This window comes from Rhinoderma darwinii, chromosome 7 (assembly GCF_050947455.1).
Source record: "Rhinoderma darwinii isolate aRhiDar2 chromosome 7, aRhiDar2.hap1, whole genome shotgun sequence".
Classification (NCBI taxonomy): Eukaryota; Metazoa; Chordata; class Amphibia; order Anura; family Rhinodermatidae; genus Rhinoderma; species Rhinoderma darwinii.
In genome coordinates this window covers 95,807,363-95,822,377 of record NC_134693.1, presented here as the reverse complement: position 1 = coordinate 95,822,377, position 15,015 = coordinate 95,807,363, and the positions used below count along the sequence as shown (strand labels likewise).

Here is a 15,015-nt window from a genome sequence, read left to right as displayed (position 1 = left end):
GACCTCAACCCTATTGAGAACATTTGGAGCATCCTAAAGCAAAATATCTATGAGGGTGGGAGGCAGTTCACATCAAAACAGAAGCTCTGGGAGGTTATTCTGACATCCTGCAAAGATATTCAAGCAGAAACTGTCCAAATACTCACAAATTCAATGGATGCAAGAATTGTGAAGGTGATATCAAAGAAGGGGTCCTATGTTAACATGTAACTTGACCTGCTAAGTTTTTTTTTTATTGAAAGAGCTTTTGATTTCTGTAAATATTACCTCCTGATGCTGCAAATTCAACAAATGACCATTTTAGTTCTCTTTACAACCTTTAAAATGTTTTGATCTCTGTTGTGCATAATAATTTGAAACAGTGGATTTTGAGTTTTTTACTTCTAAATAAAAATCTGTTATCATTAGGAGATTGGTTCAATAAAATTCGCATTATACTCCAATGGTTGATGGATTGAAGATTATACTGACTGTCATTTGCATCAACTATTTAGGAAAATCAGCGAAAAATAACATTTGAATAATAATTTGGAATGTGGTGTAGTATATAGTATAATATATTATGATGCGTACAATATTACACGTCCATGATTATTAATGAAATGACTGAACACATTCTCACAGTCAGCAGAAGAACAGGATAATGGGTTTCCTAAAAGTTTCCTGTCACTTTCCCTCAATGAACAGAAGTCCTGACAATGGCAGGAAATAAAGTGTTCCCTCCATATCCTCTCTCTTCCTCCCCTGTAAATGTGTTAGAAAAACAAAGCTGTTTAATAGTCCGGTTCCTGTATAAGAGAAGACAGAAGAGATTTCACCTCTGACAAGCTGCAGGACTCACAGCGAGACATTCTGCACAGTACCGGTAAGGAGACTCAAAATCTAGAAAAATACATTGTATATTCTCAATGTAAATGAAGTGCCTGTGTGTACTATGGCATACTATTGTGGGGATCTATGCATGTTTAACAGCACATACACAAATACTTAACTGGTGTTTTGCAATGCCTGAAAAATTCAATACATGGCTGTAGGTATATAAATCTATGGAATATGTAAAGCAAATGGAAACTATATAAGAGTGTGATATAAGAGAAGTCTAGAATTTTGATCAGTTACATTTCCAGTTATTGAAGCCACTTTAAACATTAAATTAGGTAATTGTACATTGAGCAAGTCATGCTGCTACCAGCCAGTGCCATCACTGGAATACTGGCACAGTTTATGGACCACATACAGGGTAACACAATATGCTGACAACGTAATCCACTTTTGGAGAATGCATGTTGCCTAAACAGGCCCTGTAAGAACCCATGTACAGGCTGCTGTAAACAGGGAGCTGGTGGCACTTACATGTCAACCACAGGTGTTTTTTGGTTTGTTTGTTTTTATCAAAAGAGATTCTACTTGTAAAGTGAATGATTTGAATAATATTATATGATAATTATAATAATAATAAAATTGTAGCACAAATCCCTAATTCAATATTTAATGTGGTTCAATTTAATTCAAAATATGAAAATAATCTGATCTGGAATTTCTTTACATTTGGTATTGAGATGGTAGCTAGGCAGTGTTGTCAGAATGTATATTGTGCTGCCATCTCTTAATATTCTTGTCTTTTTTTTTGTATTAAAAACTGGTTTTGGCCCCTGCTCCATAGAATATACATGAAATATTAGATATAAAATTTGCACCCTTTGGGCTCATGGACGCAACTGTATTACGGCTCTGTACCAGTTCCAAGTAGTAAACAGACTAAATATTGCGGTAATATTAGCCTGTTCAGGTTTCCATACCACCGTCTGCCTGCATTATGTTTATATGGAGATTTATTATACGCAGGCCATGAGCCACTGTATGGAATAAAATTGTGCCATACTCCATTGGATGCCAATTTCTCCCATAGAAGTCTAAAGAGACTGAAAAATTGACTCTGCGTATACCGATCTGCACAAAAACTTCTGTACAGGAACTGTTTTTTCCACTAAACTATTGTAGAGGATGGTTGTGAAGCAGAAAATATTTCAATATTCACATGGTTCTTAAATGGACAACCACAAAGTAAAATGTAGTCAAAAATACAATACATTAGAGAATGATCAGTGCAGTCAGCATTCCATACAGAGTGGTGATTGGTACTGATTTTTTTTGTTGATAGGTTCATGTGCATGAGCCCTTATTTAATGACAGCTCGTGGATTTCAACAATACATGTACTGGATGAGTATAATCTATTTTCTTTTCTGCTGTTTACATTAGATTTGGGTTTAGTACAATTTCTCTCTGTGCTTTGTGAACTGCACCTGTATTTGTAAAGTTTGGTTTCTCTGCACTATTACATGAATAGCTCGAGTATATACCAAGGAATTGTTCATAATGCCTACAGTCTACAGAAAAAAAAATTGCTGAATAATAATAATGGTAATAATAATAAATTAGTAATCATGGTGGCAGTTATTTTCTGGACTCTTGACAGGACATAACGTCTACTAGAAAAATGGAGTTACCCAATAACATGAGTGTGGTAATATAAGAAAGTGGTAAATGAAGGTGACCCCCTATCATTCATTACTGGTCATATACAGACATACAGTTAGGTCCAGAATTATTTGGACAGTGACACAAGTTTTGGCATTTTAGCAGTTCACAAAAACGTATTGAATATACAGTTATTTAATCAATATGGGCTTAAAGTACAGAGTCTCAGCTTTAGGCCTTATTCACACGGACATGTCCGTTTTGCGCGCGCAAAAAATGCTGTGTTTTGCATGCGCAAAAGGTCCGTGTGTCATCAGCATATGGTACGCGGCTGCGTGATTTTCGCGCAGCCGGCATCATGATGACACTCTGGTTTTATGTTTACAAACAGAAAAGCACATGGTGGTTTTCTGTTTTCATTCATAGTTTTTACTACTGTAGCGCGCATCACGTGCGGCACACGGAAGTGCTTCCGTGTGCCGAGCGCGATTTGCACGCACCCATTGACTTCAATGTGTGCGTGCAGCGCGAAACACAGGCAAATATAGGACATGTCATACGTTTCACACAGCGCACATAAGCTGCGTGAAATTCATTGACAGTCTGAACGGCCCCATTCATTAACATAGGTCCGTGCGACGCGCGTGAAAATCACGCGCGTAGCACGGACGTATAACACGTTCGTGTGAATAAGGCCTTAATTTGAGGGTATTCACATCCTAATTTGAGGAAGGGTTTAGGAATTGCAGCTCTTTAATAAGTAGCTGCCTCTTTTTCAAGGCACCAAAGGTAATTGGACAATTATCTCAAAAGCTTTTTAATGGGCTGCATGGGCTATTCCCTCATTAATCCATCATTAATTAAACAGGTAAAAGTTCTGGAGTTGATTCCAGGTGTGGCATTTGCATTTGGAAGCTGTTGCTGTGAACCCACAACATGAGGTCAAAGGAGCTCTCACTGCAAGTGAAACAGACCATCGTTAGGCTGAGAAAAATGAAGTAATCCATCAGAGAGCTAGCACAAATGTTAGGAGTGGCCAAATCAACAGTTTGGTACATTCTTGAAAAAAAGAGCGCACTGGTGATCTCGTCAACTCCAAAAGGCCTAGACGTCCTCGGAAGACAACAGTGATGAATGATCACAGAATCCTTTCCATGGTGAAGAAAAACCCCTTCACAACATCTACCCAAGTGATGAACACTCTCCTGGAAGTAGGTGTATCAGTATTTAAGTCTACCATAAGGAGAAGACTTCATGAGAGAAAATACAGAGGGTTCACCACAAGGTGCAAACCATTAATCAGCATCAAAAATAGGATGGCCAGATTAGACTTTGCAAACAACATGTAAAGAAGCCGCCCAGTTCTGGAACAGCATTCTTTGGACAGATTAAACGAAGATCAACCTGTACCAGAATGATGGGAGGAAGAAAGTATGGAGAAAGCTTGGAACGGCTTATGATCCAAATCACACCACATCCTCTGTAAAACATGGTGGAGGCAGTGTGATGGCATGGGCATGCATGGCTGCCAAAGGTACTGGGTCACTAGTGTTTATTGATGATGTGACTGAAGACAGAAGTAGCCGGATGAATTCTGAAGTGTTCAGGGATAGACTTTCTGCTCAGATTCAACCAGCAAGGTTGATTGGACGTCGCTTCACAGTACAGATGACAATGACCCAAAACATACTGCGAAAGCAACCCAGGAGTTTTTTAAGGCAATGAAGTGGAATATTCTGTATTGGCCAAGTCAATCACCAGATCTCAACCCGATCGAGATGCATTTCACTTGCTTAAGACAAAACTTAAGGCAGAAAGACCCACAAACAAGCAACAACTGAAGACAGCTGCAGTAAAGGCCTGGCAAAGCATCACAAAGGAGGAAACTCAGCGTTTGGTGATGTCCATGGGTTCCAGACTTTAAGCAGTCATTGCCTGCAAATGATTCTCTACAAAGTATTAAAAAAAACCATTTTATTTATGGTAACGTTAATTTGTCCAACAACTTTTGAGCCCCTGAAATGAGGAGGCTGTATAGAAAAATGGTTGCAATTCCTAAACGTTTTACAGGATATTTTTGTTCAACCTCTTGAATTAAACCTGAAAGTCTACACTTCAATTGCATCCCAGTTGTTTAATTTCACATCCAATGTGGTGGCATACAGAGCCCAAATCATGAAGATTGTGTCACTGTCCAAATAATTCCGAACCTAACTGTATATATCCTGCAGATTACAGTCCTTTTTTCAGCAGATAGATAGATCCTAACTCAAAACAGCTCTGTTTTGTTTTTTTCAGGACTGTCTTGCAAATAGAGAGGTGGAGCTTATTCTGAGTTGAATAAAAAAGGTATTTTTTCATGCAGATTTGGGGGCATTCTTGTTTTTGAACTGTATAGGGCTTGATGGCAGTGTCGCAACTGCAGAATCTTGGTTATATTTATGACTGAAGCTTTTGCATTGCCGTGGGACTCCTCAGTGGTATATAAAAGTTGTCTTATTTGAGAAGGATTTCTAATGCACGATCTTGTCTATACAGGTTATTCACTATGGGTTGGTCGATTCCGATGCTCCTGGGATTACTGGTAAACACCTGGGTGTCAGCACAACCATATGCACCGTGTCCGGATCAATGTACTTGTCTTCCTGTCGAGAGGCACATGATTTGCACCAATCTCACATCTTTACCATCAGAAATAGCCAACGGCACAGTAGAGCTTTATATGGATTACAACAATTTAACATTTCTTCAACAGAGTTCTCACTGGGATTTGCCAGAGCTGAGATCCCTCTATCTGAGAAACTGTAACATCAAAACCATCAAGTCAGATGCATTCCAAAAAGTAACTGGCATAGAGCATCTCCATTTGGACAGCAATGAGATAGAGGAATTTCAGGATGACACATTTGCCGATCTGAGCAATTTGCTTTTTCTGTACTTACAGAAGAATAAAATCAGCTATCTGCAGCCAGGTACTGTAGATATATAAAGTTAGTAGTTCATAAAATGCATAATATTTAATATTTGCATCCTAACACTATCTATCTGGTTGCTAGAGATGTCCATTCTGACAACAGCAATGTATACAGTAGTTGTTAGGCAGCATACCACAAGCAACCACACTGTGAGACATGACAATCAGTCAGCTCAATCTTGGATTGGCACAGTGCGGACAGCAGAGAAAAGAGAAAGCAGCTTGGCAGCGGTGAAGCCATGTCCTTCTCCATCTCTGATTGCCGTACTAATCAGAGTTTTCTAAAAGTGTAGTATTGTGAATTTAGTACAATAGTTAATCCATAAATCTTTTAGCAAACTGGAATTCCCCTCAACCACTTCAGGGTATGTTCCAGTATCACTCAACCTATTTGTCATGATTGTAATATACCTCCAATATTTAGCTTGACTTCTGCCATCAGGGGACAGTGAGGTGCCCCCTTATGCACATTAGATTGTCTGGGGAACACGCCCAGAGCCATGATGCAGGGGTGGGATTGAAATTTTTAGCAACATGTTCCCTATTTTGCGGACAAAGACATATGCGCCGGGGGGGGGGTTGTCGTAGTGTTTTGTGGTGTATAACGCCATGAAAAATTACTCTAATAATAAACAATTACGATATTCCTAATACGCCCTATATTAAAGTGGACTTTAAATAAAGAAATTTCCTGTCCATAATGTTTTAGTGTAGATTTCCACACTATGTATATAATTACATAAGAATACATACCTACCTACCCACACATTATATTACACTATATTAAAATGTGCACTGTGAGAAGGGTAGAGGAGAGTGCGGCAAGCGTAGTAAGATGCGACAAATCTCCCAGCAAATGCACAGATACGGTGCCGGAACGAAGCTATACATTGGTTCTGGTGCTAGATATATGTACTGATCTTAGTTCTTGTGCTGTATATATGTACTGAGCTTTGTTATGGTGCTGTGTATATGTATTGGGCTTGGTTGTGGTGCTGTATTTATCTACTGAGCTTTGTTCTGGTGCTGTATTTCTGTACGGAGCTTTGTTCTGATGCTGTATATATGTACTGAGCTTGGTTCTCATGCTGTATATATGTATTGAGCTTGGTTCTGATGCTGTATTTATGTACTGAGCTTGGTTCTGATGCTGTATATATGTACTGAGCTTGGTTCTGGTTCTATATTGATATGCTGAGCTTGGTTCTGGAGTTGTATATATGTAATGAGCTTCTCTTTGGTGCTGTATATATGTATTGATCTTGGTTGTTATGATGTATATAACTCCGGAACCAAGCTCAGTACATATATACAGCACTAGAACAAAGCCCAGTACGTACATACAGCACCAGAACAAAGCTCAGTACATATATACAGCACAAGCACAAATACAGCTCAGTACAGAGATCATTTGCAAATTCAGTTTAACCCCTGCCATACAAGTTTGTATGGCCTAAATCTACAGCTCCCAGTATAGCCAGAAAAATAGTAAGGATATGCTGGGAGTTGCGGTTTCACAAAAAAGAACGATACACCCATCATCTTGCTGCAAATCATACAGTGACTACAGTGCTGATCAGTCACAATAAACATTTACATTTAGTGACTCACCGGTGACGACTTCTCAGATTGGAGTTGTTCTTTTTCTCTTTTCCATCTGGTCCAGACCTTCATGATGACTTCTCCCGGCCACGACCAATTTCTGCAGAGTTTGCCGCTCAGATGTCTTTGGAAGCCCACTTTTCCAACGTTTCTGCACCTTTAAAGGAAGATAAAATTCTCATGGTGCCACACTCTATTCTGCTGAATATAATAGTATCATACACTGTGCAGCTGAATAAAATAGTATCATACACTGTGCAGCGGAATATAATAGTATCATACACTGTGCCCCTGAATATAATAGTGCTACACACTGTGCTCATGAATTTAATAGTACCATACACTGTGCAGCTGAATATAATAGTAGTATACACTGTGCTACTGAATATAATAGTATAATACAATGCGCCCCTTAATATAATAGTACTATACACTGCACCCCTGAATATTTTAGTACTATACACTGTGCCCCTGAAGAGAATAGTACTATACACTGTGCCCCTGAATATAATAGTACTATACACTGTGCCCCTGAATATAATAGTACTACTATACACTGTGCCCCTGAATATAATAGCACTATACAGTGTGCCCCTGAATATAATTGTACTTTACATTGTGCCCCTGAATATAATAGTACTATACACTGTGCCCCTGAATATAATAGTATCATACACTGTGTAGCTGAATATAATAGTACTTTACACTGTGCCCCTGAATAGAATAGTACTATACATTGTGCCCCTGAATATAATATTACCATACGTGTCCCTGAATATAATAGTACTATACACTGTACTCCTTAATATAATAGTACTATACACTGCGCTCCTGAATATAATAGTATACACTTTGCCCCTGAATATAAAAGTACTATACACTGTGCCCCTGAATATAATAGTACTATACACTGTGGTACTGTATATAATAGTACTATACACTGCGCTCCTGTATATAATAGTACTATACACTGTGCTCTGTATATAATAGTACTATACACTGTGCCCTGAATATAATAGTACTATACACTGCGCTCCTGAATATAATAGTACTATACACTGTGCTCCTGAATATAATAGTACTACACACTGTGCTCCTGAATATAATAGTACTATACACTGCGCTCCTGAATATAATAGTACTATACACTGTGCTCCTGAATATAATAGTACCATACACTGTGCTCCTGAATATAATAGTATCATACACTGCACTCCTGAATATAATAGTACTATACACTGTGCTCCTGAATATAATAGTACTATACACTGCGCTCCTGAATATAATAGTACTATACACTGCGCCCCTGTATATAATAGTACTATACACTGCGCTCCTGTATATAATAGTACCATACACTGTGACCTGAATATAATAGTACTATACACTGTGCCCTGAATATAGTAGTACTATACACTGTGCTCCTGAATATAATAGTACTGTACACTGTGCCCATTAATAAAATTGTGTCAAACACTAAAGTAATGCACCACACACACACACACACACACAGTGCCCCATGTAGATAGTGCCCCTCATAGAGCCCCCTGTAGATAGTGCCCCTCATAGAGCCCCATGTAGATAGTGCTCCCCATAGAGCACTCTGTAGATAGTGCTCCCCATAGAGCCCTCTGTAGATAGTGCTCCCCATAGAGCCCCCTGTAGATAGTGCTCCCCATAGAGCCCTCTGTAGATAGTGCTCCCCATAGAGCCCTCTGTAGATAATGCTCCCCATAGAGCCCTCTGTAGCTAGTGTTCCCCATAAAGCCCTCTTTAGATAGTGCTCCCCATAGTGCCCTCTGTAGGTAGTGCTCCCCATAGAGCCCTGTGTAGGTAGTGCACTCCATAGAGCCCTCTGTAGATAGTAGCAATCCCTGTAAATAGGGCCCCCTGTAGTGTCCCCTGTAGATAGGCCCCCTGTAGCGCCCCCTATAGATGTGGCAGCAGGGACAGCGAGGTAGACAGTATAGACAGTGAAGCACCTGGAGGGAAGATAAAAATTCAAATAAAAAACTACGGATGTAGCCATCTTTATCTTGACTGGTCACTTGCTGCAGCATGCTATCACACAACAAAAGCCATTGAAAAGTCATTAAAACAGTCAAGATAAAGTTGCTTGACACTGTATTTAACGTGTTAAAAAGTCAAGATAAAGATGGCTACATCTCGCGAGATCACGCTTGCTGTGCTGTAAGTCCCACACAAACGTTACCGTGTCGGGATTGTGAATAGACATCATGTCCTGGCTGGAAGTGATGTCTATTCACTGTCAAGACACTTCCGTAACGTTAATGTGTGAGTATGTGACTGCACATCATGATCTAGCAAGATCACTATGTGCTGAGTAAATGAATGGAGAGAAGTGTATGACGCTGATTGGTCAGCATCATACACTTCTCTCCACAACGCCCACTTGGTCAAAAAGTAAAAACACGCCCAGTTGTCTATTAAGAAAGTCATTAGCATAAATCTAAAATAGGTCATAACTCCGTCAAAATTGATAATTTTTCTAAATAAAAAACACTGCTGTGATCTACATTACAGCGCCGATCACATTATGTAGAAGATAGGGAACTTATAATGTGGTGACAGAGCCTCTTTAACATTAGGGAAGGGGAGCTCTTGGGCTGTTTCCCCTGCAACTGCTGCAGTCCAGCACTTAAAGAGGCTCTGTCACCAGATTTTGCAACCCCTATCTGCTATTGCAGCAGATAGGCGCTGCAATGTAGATTACAGTAACGTTTTTATTTTTAAAAAACGAGCATTTTTGGCCAAGTTATGACCATTTTTGTAGTTATGCAAATGAGGCTTGCAAAAGTCCAAGTGGGTGTGTTTAAAAGTAAAAGTCCAAGTGGGCGTGTATTATGTGCGTACATCGGGGCGTTTTTAATACTTTTACTAGCTGGGCGCTCTGATGAGAAGTATCATCCACTTCTCTTCAGAACGCCCAGCTTCTGACAGTGCAGATCTGTGACGTCACTCACAGGTCCTGCATCGTGTCGGCCACATCGGCACCAGAGGCTACAGTTGATTCTGCAGCAGCATCAGCGTTTGCAGGTAAGTCGATCTTACCTGCAAACGCTGATGCTGCTGCAGAATCAACTGTAGCCTCTGGTGCCGATGTGGCCGACACGATGCAGGACCTGTGAGTGACGATGCACCTGTGATGATACTTCTCTTCAGAGCGCCCAGCTAGTAAAAGTATTAAAAACGCCCCTATGTACGCACATAATACACGCCCACTTGGACTTTTACTTTTAAACACACCCACTTGGACTTTTGCAAGCCTCATTTGCATAACTACAAAAATGGTCATAACTTGGCCAAAAATGCTTGTTTTTAAAAAATAAAAACGTTACTGTAATCTACATTGCAGCGCCTATCTGCTGCAATAGCAGATAGGGGTTGCAAAATCTGGTGACAGAGCCTCTTTAAAGGGGTTTTCCCATGAGAGACATTTATGAAATATCCACAGGATATGTCATAAATGTCAGATAGATTCGGGTCCCATCTCTGTGACCCGCACCTATCTCTAGAACGGGGCCCCCTAAACCCTGTTCTACCTTTGTCTGCTCTCGCTGCCTCCCGGCCACTTCCTGGTTATATGGTTGGGAGTTACGAAAACAGCGTAGCTCGCTGAGCTACGCTGTTTCCGTAACTCCCATAATAGTGAATGGTAGTTACGGAAACATAGTAGCATGCGAGCTACGCTGTTACTGTAACTACCATACAGTTCTACTGGACTTTCGGAAACAGCGTAGCTCAGCGAGATGTAGCAGTCTTTATCTTTACATTTAACGCATTAAAAACAAAGTGGCAAGATCTTTTATCTTGACTTTTTAAATGACTTTTCAGTGGCTTTTGTGTGATATCATGCTGCATCAAGTTATCAGAGTCAAGATAAAGATGGCTACATCCGTACGCTGTTTTCGTAACTCCCGACCATATAACCTTTTTCATGGTCAGAATTCACCTGGTTCAGCTGCAACACAGGGCGGCAGAACGGGGTTTAGGAGGTCCTGTTCTGGAGATAGGTGCAGGTCTCAGAGGTGGGACCCGCATCTATCTGACATATATGACATATCCTGTGGATATGATCCAAAAAGTTAAATATTTGAAGCAGCACAAATCCCGATATCAGGAGCGGTGTCACACTGTAAAATCAGACAAACCCAGCCTGACGTAATGTAATCTTCAGAAAAAGCATGGTTAAACAGCAGCACATGTCTCCCAAGTTTCAATCAATATGTTCTTTTATTGGTCAAACATCCAGTAAAAAATGGCAACGATTCGACCCGTGACAAGTGGAGGGTCTTTCTCAAACTTGGGAGACGTGTGCTGCTGTTCACCACGCTTTTTCTGAGGATATCCTGTGGATATGTCATAACTGTCTCTCGCGGGTAAACCCCTTTAATATAATAATAAAATAACATTTAACCCCTTCCCGACATTTGACGTATCCATACGCCAAAGTCGGGTAGAGGAAGTATGGAGCGGGCTCACGGAGTGAACCCACTCCATACGATGCTGGTGGCGACTGTTTGTTACAGCGAACACTTCAGAGTAACCAGCGGCATCACGCTCGAGCGCGATACCACTTGTTTAACTCGTTAAATGCTGCGGTCAATAGCGACCGCAGCATTTAAATAGTTAGAAAGAGGAGGGCGACTTCCTCTTACAGCTCATCGCACCCCCCACAACGCAATCTGTGTGGGGGGGGGGTGATGGCTGCTATGGCCGCCTGGGGGCCTAATGAAGGCCCCCAGGTCTGTCATCTTTGTTTACCTATTAATAGAAGCCTGTCAGAATCACGATGTACTGCAATACATTAGTATTGCAGTATATCGTGCAGGCGATCTAACGATCGCTGGTTGAAGTCCCCTAGGGGGACTAATCAAAAAAGTAAAAATGAGTTAAAGTCTTTTTTTTGTGTAAGAAAAAAAATTAAAAGTTTAAAAAAAAACCTTTTCCCATTTTCCCCCTAGAGAATAGTAAAATAAATAAATAAATAAATATAATTGGTATCGCCGCATCCATAAAGTCTGAACTATTACAATATATCATTATTTAACCCGCACGGTGAACGCCGTAAAAAAATTAATAATTGTAAACCGCCATATTTTTTGGTCACCTAATCTCCCACAAAAAATGAAATAAAAAGTGATCAAAACATTGCATGCAAACCAAAATGGTATTATTAAAAACTACAGATTATCCGGCAAAAAATTAAGCCCTCATACCACTTAATCGACTGAAAAATAAAAAAGTTATGGCTCTCAGAATTTGGCGACACAAAATACATTTTCTTTTTTACACTTAGGTTTTTACTTGTAAAAGTAGTAAAATATAGAAAACATTATATATATATATATATATATATATATATATATATATATATATATGGTATCGCCATAATCGTATTGACCCACAGAATAAAGTTAACATGTTGCTTTAATTGCACTGTGAATTCCGTAAAAAAGGCGCGCAAAAAACATGGAGGAATCACTGTTTTTTTCATTTTCTACCCCACAAATATTTTTTTCCCCATTTCTTAGTATATTATATGGCAAAATAAATGTGCTACGAAAAACTATAACTCGTCCCGCAAAAATCAAGCCCAGATAGTACAATATCGATGTAAAAATAAAGACGTTAGGGCTTTTGGAAGTTGGGGAGGAAAAAACAAAAATGAAAATCTGAAAAAGGGCTGCGGCATGAAGGGGTTAAAAGAAGTAAAAATGATGCATGGCTTGACACTCTAATAGAAATAAACAACACGGTATTGCAGCAATGAAAGATTAAATTTGATGTGCTGAGCATGTTTTATTTTTGAAAGCGGATCTGTCAGCTTAATATGCTGCCCTATGTAAAGCCCGTACTCCTAGTAGTCAAAATGGTACAAAACATTTTAGTGCCATTTGACTAACAGGAGAGCAGGAAGATTACATCGGAATCATAGTTATGAGTCGCCTGTATTCATGAGAAGAGAGCACCCCCCACCTCTGCCTGCAGTGACTGACAGGCTGCTCTTTATACATGCATATACAGCAGCCTGTCAATCACTGGCCTGAAGGGCGGCAGAGCGCTCTCCTTATGAATACAGCAGATGCATAAGTATGAGTCTGCTATACTCTTTTAGCTCTCTTAATAGCCAAACATCACAAAATAGTTTTGTGCTGTTTTGGCTACTACGAGTTCAGACATGTCGTTTTAATATGCTGCTCTTACATAGGTTAGCATCAGGGGCGACTCCAGGTTTATGTGGGCCCTTGGGCGACACAGACTTAGTGGGCCCCTTTGCGGTGAACTCACAGTGGCAGTAAAATAGCAGAAAACTTCACTTTGTGCCCCCATATAGAAGTTAGGCCCTGTTTATGCCCCCATAAAGAAGTTAGGCCCCCAGTTTGTACCCCCATAGATTTAGTGCCCACTGTAAATAGTGCCACACAGCCCACTTCCCTGGGAGTGCCACACAGCTTCCCTCCCGGGCAGTCCCACACAGCCCCCCTCCCAGGTAGTGCCACACAGCCCCCTTCCCAGGTAGTGCCACACAGCTCCCTTCCCAGGTAGTGCCACACATATCCTCCTCCCTGGTAGGTTCACACAGCCTCCCTCCCTGGTAGAGCCACACAGCCCCCACACAGCCCCCCTCCCTGTAGCCTTTGGGGCTCTCTCTAGGAGTGGAATCCCCAACTAACATAGTGATTAAAATACAAATAAAAATACATAACATCAAATGTTTTTAGAGACAAACAGCATTGTAATAATAATAAATGGCGTATCAGCAATAAATCAAAGGACCAATTGAATAAAGTGTAGGATAACACTTGCCGTATTAAGCATTCAAAACAGATGTTACGTATTTTAATTAACTGGCACTCACCCAAAACTCAGAGTATCTATCAACGTGGTCAGCTATAGTGGATACAGCAGGCATCCGGTCGCGGAAACACATGACCAGAACCTGGTCAGTTGGGAGTTACAGCGCAGCGAGATTGGGGGAATAGCAAGTTGCCTGAGCAACCATCGAAGTCATGTGATTCAAAGAGAACACATGACTGCAACGTCATCGATAATCATCATTATCGCCAAGGGAACCCTGTTTAACAATACAGCGCATGCATGCAAGTATAAATAACATCGCTCCGCTGATAAAGAATGGAAACATAATATGATATAATAGGTATATCTAAGTAGTGGAAAAAATGTAGACAGCTACCATTAATGTCAAGGTGTGCCTGTAGATATATTACAAATGGCCCTATATTGACTGCAAGATTAAAACCTATAAATACCAGTTGTCAAACGAAATGACCGGTAAATCCCAAGGTGAATGATAACGCGAAATATCGTACATAAAAAAAATGATAATACAACGCAGCAGATAAAACCACGATAGGAATCTCAGGGATGGGTGAGCGACCACGTTCATAATTCAATTTGATCGATGTTTATCGAGTTACAAGAAAGTAAAAAAGTTGTATTAGATACAAAAATAAAAATAAAACTGATACAGGTGATTCCCCTAAACAAATAGATAGTGACATTATATAACCGATATAGAACCCCAATAAAGTATATCTAAAAATAATAAATATAATGCATAATCTTAATCGTGTATAAAAATAATAAATATAACCTCACTACTACTGAAAGGACCACGATCTAGACATATATAGTGGCAACCATCTGGGCTGTAGAGCAAATGGAACCCTAGAACTTAGCTGAACGCTCTCAACCCATATTCAAAATTCCACAAGGTTGCAAAGTATTTAACCTATTGATTGTTAGGGATCTGCCAGGTACTACGTCTAGGTATACTCCTGGGATTAATCAATCCACACCTGAGGCCAGACCTGTTCGACTGACACCATCTCCCACCAACCAGGGTGGCAGGCTCAGGAGTGGGAGAGCCTATCGCGGCCTGGTCAGTCGGAGTTAGCTCCGCCCCCTGTCCTT

The 15,015-nt window shown here is 40.3% G+C and overlaps 1 protein-coding gene across 2 annotated transcripts in view; it reads left to right on the top strand.

Annotated features, from left to right (window-relative positions):
• Positions 1-787: 787 nt before the first annotated feature.
• The window catches only part of LOC142657268 (leucine-rich repeat transmembrane protein FLRT3-like), a 92,101-nt gene continuing 77,873 nt past the window's right edge, over positions 788-15,015 (top strand). Inside the window, exons 1-3 of one of the 2 annotated variants that reach the window (XM_075832312.1) lie at positions 801-865; positions 4,779-4,829; positions 5,019-5,452. In XM_075832312.1, the coding sequence (XP_075688427.1) occupies positions 5,029-5,452 (424 nt within the window). In that variant the 5' untranslated portion in view covers positions 801-865; positions 4,779-4,829; positions 5,019-5,028. Of the gene's footprint in view, positions 866-4,778; positions 4,830-5,018; positions 5,453-15,015 lie in introns of both variants that reach the window. The other variant, XM_075832311.1, reaches the window with a different exon arrangement.